This window comes from Mixophyes fleayi, chromosome 5, assembly GCF_038048845.1.
Source record: "Mixophyes fleayi isolate aMixFle1 chromosome 5, aMixFle1.hap1, whole genome shotgun sequence".
Classification (NCBI taxonomy): domain Eukaryota; kingdom Metazoa; phylum Chordata; class Amphibia; order Anura; family Limnodynastidae; genus Mixophyes; species Mixophyes fleayi.
In genome coordinates this window covers 34,483,042-34,492,390 of record NC_134406.1, presented here as the reverse complement: position 1 = coordinate 34,492,390, position 9,349 = coordinate 34,483,042, and the positions used below count along the sequence as shown (strand labels likewise).

The 9,349-nt window shown below is 39.3% G+C and overlaps 1 protein-coding gene across 5 annotated transcripts in view; it reads left to right on the top strand.

Moving 5' to 3' along the window:
* Nucleotides 1-9,349, top strand: part of MPP7 (MAGUK p55 scaffold protein 7) — a 259,014-nt gene that overhangs the window by 128,280 nt on the left and 121,385 nt on the right. For all 5 annotated transcript variants that reach the window (XM_075212010.1, XM_075212007.1, XM_075212011.1 and 2 more), the window contains one exon: nt 7,411-7,488. In XM_075212010.1, the coding sequence (XP_075068111.1) occupies nt 7,411-7,488 (78 nt within the window). The remainder of the gene's footprint in view (nt 1-7,410; nt 7,489-9,349) is intronic.

Sequence of the window (9,349 nt, the reverse complement as noted above, 5' to 3'; positions counted from 1 at the left end):
GCCTTCGTCTAGAAAAACTCTAGTTAGTGCTAATATAATTTGATTATTTATTTTTAAACTTTAGAGCAGGCCTGTCCAACCTGCGGCCCTCCAGGTGTTGTGAAACTACAAGCCCCAGGATGCTTTGCTGGTAGACAACCATTTGATCGCTGGAAGGGCACGCTGGGACTTGTAGTTTCACAACACCTGGAGGGCCGCAGGTTGGACAGGCCTGCTTTAGATCATCTCATCTCTATTACTTCATACATTGAAGAAGTATGTTGTAGTTGGACAATTTAGAAATATTTTAAAACCGAATGTTATAAAAAAAAATAATAATAATTTGAGAATGAAAAGCTACCACAGGTAGATTTTAAAGCAGGATAGTGCCTACAAGTCATGGAAAATGGCAACTACATATTATTAATATATTAATAACAGCTTCCATATAGTTTCCGTGACATTAGTGCAACTTCCCCCAGTACATCTGCCAATATGCTTTGATCAGCCACATCCACGCTTGTAGTTACAATCACTGATTAATGTAATTTGTTCACAAGGCACCTCTTTTAGTTTCTTATGAGCAATATACATTATTCAGTCATTTTAGATAAATTCCATTATTGACTTAATGACTATGAAAATGATTTAGAATGTGTAATTTTCTTTGATACTGTTTCGTAACTGTTCTACAAGATCGCTGTGTCTGCTGTAACAGAATGCACATCTGAAACTGATCGGGGCAACCAAAGTGCAGTCTCTTGAAATTTATCAGTTCAGTCCCTGAAAATGTGCCGTACTAAGGATCATAAAATCCACTTCGTCAAAGTTGTGAAATCGGATGGGGAAATAACATCAGATGCTCACATTGTGTTCACGTGAGTCCTCGCAATATATTTCACTCATGTAAAAAGATCAATACTGTGCACACATGTGAGAATATCTATATCAGTGGCAGTCAACGTTTTCTATTTAAAGAGCTTCAAATGTAGTCCTATGTCCCTTGAACCGCCATTCAAGAAAATACATCCAATCCATTCAGGCCAACAAACAGATACAAAGGTTTGTGAATCTTAAGTGCTGCGATTGTGCCTATTGAGTCAAAACGGGTCTAAACACAGCTGATCACAGTCAACATCTCTGTATCTATCAGATAGCAGTAGGATTGGCTGCAAAATCTAGGCCATATTTATTTATATAATGCCACCCTTATTACCTAGCCCCTAGGTTCCCAAACTGTGCGCCGTGGCTCCCAGGGGTGCAGTGGACAGGAAGAGGGAAAAAAAAAAACAACAAAAAAAACTTACCAATCCGGCGGCGCCCGGAACCCAGCATCCTCCTCTCTCCTCGCTTCTCACTGGACGTCATCACGCCCGACATTCAGTGACCGGCGGCAGGAGAGATGCTGGGTCCCGGGTGCCACCGGATTGGTAAGTTTTTTTAAAAAAATTCTCTCTTCCTTGCCACTGCGGGATGCAGAGAGGGCAAAGCGAGGGGGCAGAATGAGGGGGCGGAGAGGGCACAGCGAGGGTGGATGCAGAGGGGGCTCAGAGTGTGTGGATGCAGATTGACAGAAATATAATTGAAAAATATATATAAAAATATTATTTTTCCATGGATTTATGTGTATTTTTGCATATAAATAAATAAGTATTTCTGTCCTGACCTAAATACTTATTACGTTTTTTGACCCAGCTACTTGGGACTGCTCGGTAATTATTTTGGAGGGGTGCCTTGAAAAAATTATGCAGACGCTAAGGGTGCCGCAAACTGCAAAAGTTTAGGAACCACTGACCTAGCCCATTCCAGAGTATATTGACTTATTCATCAGTCTCTGACACATTGGCGCTTACTGTCTAAATTCCCTTCCACACATATGGTGCACCTGGAGGAAACACAGGGGGAACATACAGACTCCACAGAGTACCCTGGTCAGAATCAAACCGGAACTGTGAGGCAGCGAGACTGCCGACTGTGCTGCCCTCTCTTACATAAATATATGGGCAGTTTAGGATCATAATACCAACTAAGGGAAAAGCCATACAGATAACTCAGGCCATCACACAAGCTACCTTACACAAGGGAAGCATGCAGGGAATAAAACTTAGTAGTAGTAGTAATAATAATAATAATGATAGTAACATTGCCTGACACATAATTACCCCATACTCTCCTTCCCAGACTGCTATGTTAGAGCCACATAGTCCCCAATAACCAACCTTATTAGTACAAGTTACAACACATTATAAACCTATATTCGTCTAACAAGGTTTTCAATGGCCACTGACCAGGTCAGTGTTGCTGCTTCCTACAAATCAAGGACATAGCTGAATTTGGTATCTAAAAGTACAAATCAACCACATTTAGGCCTTATACCCTGTGGCATCTAAATATGTGCGTTTAGTAGCGTATTTAGTGCTAGTGTCACTTAGTTAAATGGGGGTGACATTGGAACCCATTGTTTCCAATGTTACTATTTCCGATTCATGTTAGTACTTGCGTTCGAGAGCTTGTGATGTGGCACCGGGTTTTCAGACACTGTGTTCAACACAAGTCCATGGAGTGTTCTTTAAAGACCTCTCTCCGAATACAAGTAGAAGTGATCGTCAACTACCGCATGTCACATGTGTTCACATAATACATGATCGTAAAAGGATACAAGCTCTAAAAATAAAATAAACAACCAAGAAAGAGTTCACTTGTGTAGATTGGGACATGTGATTACTCGGGAACAAAATACATCCAGTCACGAAGAGGTTTAATCTGTGATTTCATGTTATTGTGCCTTTTTGAATGTGAATGTAAAATGTATTTAAAAGATGTAATTTGGTTTCAAGTGTTCTGCTAGTTTTATGCAGTGTCCGTTCTCTACAGGAATATTGTATATGCTGCTGGGAAGTAAAACAAATGTTATCATTGTTGGATCAATGGTGTTACCAAGGAGCCAAGTGACGCATTTCACACTTCCTGAAGTTTTTTTGCTTTGTTGAAAAAGAAATCTATTGATTCTACAAAAGAAACTAATTTTGCTCATTGTTTCTGCTTGTTTCCATCCAAAGCCCTAAAACTCTGTTGTCTTTGGATCATGCATGTTCCATAGCTAACGCTCAGTGTATATACGTATATATTAGTGGGTTATATCAATAGCAGACAGCTCACATGGTAATGGAGTTTGTAAAACTGAAGAGATCCATACACCATGATGAAAAGGTATTGTTCATGTTTCAGGGCGTTAAGTCTTTAGGCACTTGAAGAGGAGTTGTGGAATGCCCTGAAACATTGGCACTAAACATTCCGACCGTTCCAACATGGTTTAATACATTCTACAAAACGACAGCTAGAATCTGATTGGTTGCTACAGGCAACATCTCCACTTTTTCATACCCTCTGCTTAGCCACAATAGCCGGGCTGGTATCAGTTGTCTGTACTAATTCCAGAATTTCTGCGTCAGTTCAGTGAAAGACCTCCACCTTCTACCTGACTTCAGATCCAAAAGTACACAAGACCATATGCAGTTAATCTCTTATAATTTGTAATACCGATTATAAGAAATCAGTAGTACAAAGCAATGAAATTTTTTTATTTTATCTTGTGTTACTGAAGCACTGAGCAGCAGAACAGTCCGAATATATGGATCCTATGTGATTGACAAATACTTTGTGTAGCTGAGTGATGTGACTTCCACAGTACTTCTTGCAGCTGTTTCTCCTTACTCACATAATCCACCTTGGGCACGGTGCTCCGTGACTGCACATAGCGCTAGCAGATTGTGCTACGTGGTCCCATCAGTGATTATCTGTGGAAATTCATTAAATACTTTCATGGGGATCGGGGGAACGGAAGTGGAGTATGGAAACGTTCCACTAGCTGAAATCCTACAGGCCTGCGGTTAGCACTTTCCTAAAGTAAATTACGCTATGTAATCCAGAAAACTCAACCAGTGTTTGTAGCAGTCGGTGTAACAAGTATAGTACAGTATAGATTGACAAAGCAGACATATCTTCATTGTGCTGATTTATCCTTTCTATGGAAATGTTATTCTAATAGATTGCAATAAATACAATAGAAAGCCAGTCTTATGCACGGTTTGTTTTTCCGTGTAAAATCTACATAAAAGGGTAAAAAATATAAACTTGTATGTCCGAAACAAACTAAATCCATTGCGTTTTGACTGTTGTGTAAAATGTTAATGGTTGTGAGAGGCAAGATTTAATAGCAATAAATGGAATTAAATACAATGAAACTGCATGGTGCAACAGTTACATATTAGCTGTTCATGATTAATACATGCATGGGATTCATTTTCAACAAATGACATTTGTTGGCCTTCGCTATAAAGTTGAAATACATCTTCTACTCGGAGGTGAACGTTTGTGTATGTCCGTAATATGAAACCAGTTTATTGTGGTAAAGTTACAGGTGTGTGGCTTTTGTCTTAAATGGATTTCTGAGATGGCTGCTTCCAACAGTGGTACTCACTAAAATGACGTTGGAAATGCCGACAGTACTTACCCCAACGTGATTACACCGAAGACCTGATCGCCGATTGCCTGATAACACAGACTGCTTCAAACGGAGACTTACAGAAATTGCGGCAGCTGAACATCTGTAAGTCTGTGTTTCACGCAGTCCGCATTATCCGTCAGTCAGCGATGAGATCTTAGGTGTAATCATGGGGTAAGTACTGTTGGCATTTTCATCGTCGTTTATGTAGTACCCAACCCGCTACTAAATTGTAAACCTTTTTCTATGCTGGTACCTTCTTTTCTGTTAAATTACTCAAAATGATCCCTTTAAATTTTGCGAGGGCGGGAAGTAAAATGAATTGAAGTTGATTGCACGCTGAATCTTTGCACTGTGTGAGGTTCAGCCTTACAGTTGCATGTAACAATGTCTTACCCTCAGCATGTGTGTACCTTACCGTACAGACTCCGTTGCCACTTCTTGCTCCATCATCAGACAACCTTTTCCGGGTTATACCGCTAGTACAGTGTTTCCCAAACCCAGTCCTCAGGGACCCCTAACAGTACATTTTTTCCATATCTCCTTGCTGGAGCACAGGTGCATTCATTACAGACTGACACATTGTAACAGATCCACAGGTGGTATAATTATTTCACTTAGGACCCCTAACAGTGCAGGTTTTTCCAGGTCACGAGTACTGGGTTTGGGAAACACTACACTACTGTACTTGTGTCACTATACTTTTCCAAACAGACTGTAGACATTGCTTGTTTACATTGTTCTATAAAAAAAATAAAAAAAAATAAAGTGGAGTTTGCCGATTACATATCAACATAAGAATAGTTTTTTGCCCTTAACATTTGGTGGTGCACGGTAGTAGTTCAATTACATCATTGTCTGCCTGTATGTCAGATCACACTTTAACATATGAACAAGTACCTCCCAGCTTCAAAAGAATTCTTTTTTTTAACGATGAAATAATTCAAGTAGCCAAGTAAAAAAGAAATGGAAATAAAATAATGTAACATTTACTAGGTAAGGTGGTAATCTCTTTGCAAAGGTAGAACCATAAAGTGTTGTAGCTTCAGACAAACTGTTGGAAATGATTACTTTTGCAATATGGTGGCAGGGCAGAGAATGCGCTCATAGTCCTTGTTATTCTATGGCTTCATCTGCATAGCACACATTTTTTCCGCCTGACTTCATATATAACACTTCAGCAGACGCTAATGATAAATGGGACTTGGTGCGCTTCCCATGGTAGGATTCTACCAGGTGACGGTACTCGGGGAAGGTAGGACTGTGATGTCCTAAATCGGACTTTAAACACCTTTATCAACCAGAATAGTTTTCTTTTATGGAAATTCTATTTTTTTTTTCTATACAAGTGTGTTTTATATGTGTTCTTTTATCGTTTAAATCTAGAGAACTGTAACTGAGCAATCGTACATTCACAGTAATGTCTAGGGCAGGCTGGCAGCATTTTACTGCTAGGAAAAGTATTCCTTTTGTATTGTCCACACTTTATTGACAATCCCTGATGTAGTCTGGTTGCCTAGAAAGCTACAATTACTTCTTGGGAACTTTTTGAGTAACAGAACTTGTATCTAATATTCCCAACCTGATTCATGTAGCTTAATAAGTGCAAGAACTGTGTTTCCCAAGCATGAACTGTGGACACCTTGTTGCTTAAACCTGCTTACATCATGTGAATGTAATGCAACGTAAACTGTAATTGAGTAATGAAAATGGGTAAATAATACACGACGGAGAACATGCTATCTTTGATAGGGCAGCTTTAATAAAGAGTAATTTCATATGGGAAAGGAAGGGTGTATTTTTGCGTACAGTGGGAGACAATTATAAATCATAATGGTGCACAGGAAACTGCACAAAGGTGCTGTAACCCACGGCAAAACCAGTCATAATTTGCTTTCATTTTCTAGACTGTACTAGAACCTGACTGATAATATCTGTGGGCATTTTTCATAAACTTGCCCTGCGGTGTTTTCGAAGAAGGGATATGACCTACTGAGAGCTAGAGCTGATTTTCACTTTCTAGAAATATTCCGTAAGGCTGAAGCAATTATGCACTGATAAGCTGCATCATGTAAGGACTGCATATTGTCATGTTCAGAAATATACCTAGAGCTCTTACTATACCAATCAGTGTTTGATACTGTTCCTGCACCCTTGCTTAATGAGTAGAGCACTAGAAATTATACACCTGTTGTCCTCCCCACCATAATCTAAGTGTTTTACTGCTTATGCTATTCTAGTCCCCATATCCTGCCAGGAGTTGCATTTTCATATGACTGTGATGTATTGATTCATACTCATGTATTATCCAGTATTGGTTTTTACTGTGTTTGTTCCTAATTGTAAAGCGCTACACAATTTGCTGGCGCTATATAAATAAATGATGTTGTATTGCTTTTTATTTTTTCACTTCCCCCTTTTCAGCCATGTCTTTATATCATCATGCAGTTTTTGTATTGTTGATGCCCTGGGTTACAGTACAAAGATACCATCCGAATACAATACATGCAGAGGACATAACTTGTCACATCTTAGGGGTACAGACATTCCAGGCAGCTGGATCACAGTGAGGGTCTGTTAGTGTGGGTGATATGTGACCACACACATATAGTGATCCTCTGTAGACCAGATTTACATCAATGCATGAAATCAGTAGATCATTAGACATGTAAGTAGTTTTGGGGTCACATATGGCTATATTATGTCAGTTTAGCGTTATCGCCGGTGGCTTAGGTGCGTTTGTGGTCAACTTAACTCTGGAAATCTGCAAAAATGCGCTTAAACGTTCCAATCTGCACTAATCCGTAGCAACTAATCAGCAATTAGTTGTGGTTTTAGTGCAAATGTGCACCTTTGAGCAATAACCATCAAAGATAATGTATATATTCTTTTTTTCTCTATTCATTTTGTTTTGTTTTCCTCTCCAGATACATGAAAAGTTGCATTATTACGAGAAGGAGAACCCACAGCCCATCATACACAGTGCTACAGCCCTGGCAGATGATGTAAGTACACGCAGTCTATAACATGTCTATCCCATGCATGTCTATACATTAATCCCATCCTAATACAAACATGTGCAAGTGATTCCCAGGACAGAATCCACACACTGCTGAGCATGCTTCCAAACCTGCTGTCAGCACCAGCTTGTTACTGACATTGCCTTAATTTGTGTTCACTCATGTGCAATAAAAACACAGCACCTTCGTATTATTCGTGGTGGTTACATTATTAAAATGATTGGTTGCAATCCCACAGAAAAAATACTAAGAGCAGCCCTTTGCCAGTGTTTGGAGAAAGTCACAGACAAGAGGAGTTCCTTAAAATAATAGACAAATGAGACGTCTGTTTTGCTGACAGGAGAAGACAAATGACAGTTAATGCTACAGAAATGAGGTATATAAAATACAGAGATGGGGGTTGTCAGAGCGATCCGTAGAGTATGGGAGCTTTGATTCATGTTCTCCAGCTTTCCAAGTAGCTGTCATAATCAAAAAATACTGTTCAACGATCAAGCTGATTGAGTAGTTAATTTCCTGTGCCTATAATTCTATTAGAAAGCAAAAAAATCCACCTGTAATTTGGTGCTGCAAGTTCTTAAGTCTGTAAGAGAAACTGTGCACAGTAACCCAGGAGCACACAGTTTGGTAGCGGGGAAAAATGACTTTTAGGATAAACAATCTTTTTTACATGTGTTCCACTAGGTTATCAATAGTTATTGAATTCATCTGTCAGGGTTGTAATGTCGATCTATAAAAATGTTTTAATGTGCACTTGTATAGACATTGATGCATACAAAATACATGTGCGCTTTTGGTGAGCTCAGTCTATTCAACAGAATAGAGTATCACTCCGTTTGTGGCTGGCGGTTCATGCCATGAATAGTGGCAAGATAACAGGCAAGGCATTTATCCAATAATAATTCTGGAGATGACCATAACGTGTACCCCATAACATGCCGAGAGCCCTGACCAGAACCCTTCCTCCCAAAAAAACAGTTACATGTAAAAAAAAATAAAAAATCAATGTCCACTTTCAAGGTCTTCTCTAATCATTGTGTATTCCCAAAAAGTAGAGGAAAAAAGAAAGACAAAGTAAGAACCCTCTTTCCCAAAATCTTTATTTAAAATAAAGCCCCTCGTTACTTACTATGTGATGTTTAGTCCCTTATCACACTGTCTTTATTAAGAAAAGAAAAAAAAACCCCTCCCGACAGTCGCCCTGTGCGGTGATTGCCACTCATGCCAGCTCGGATAGCTTGGTTATTCCATCTACTCAAATGAAAAGGAAATGGATCATTTCACTTCTACGTAATTGTTTGGTATGAATCATAGAATTGAAAGCTGTGTAAGTGCAGTATTTACATTTGGCAAGCAGTGTCAATACATGCGACTCAAAATAAGACTCTCTGTAATGGATGTGCTTAAGTTGCATCTGCTCACCCTTACTTTACTCCCCTGATCTTCTAGCTCAAGGGCCCGTATCCGCCAGATACATGCCATTGAAAATACCGGCACACGAATGCACATGTGCAGCACAGTTTTAGATTAAGAGCAAACTTATGCTTTGTAAATGCTCTTGCATGCTATTCTTACTCACCCCCATAGTGAGTAAACATTGAGCTGGGAAAATTGGTTAAAATGCATGAAAACCAATGTACGCTTTAGACTTGGTTTTAGTGATGTATTTTCTATTCAGTTTAAATGCTTTACCCTTTTAACAATGCAATCTATTGTACTGGTAGCACACGTAGTAACACATGAGAAATTGGTCCTGCTGCATTCTAAAACGTTAATACTTCTTCAACTGCTGACATCTGAAAACGTTTAACAGTGGAATGGTGTGAATGAGCTTAGTGTCTGTGTA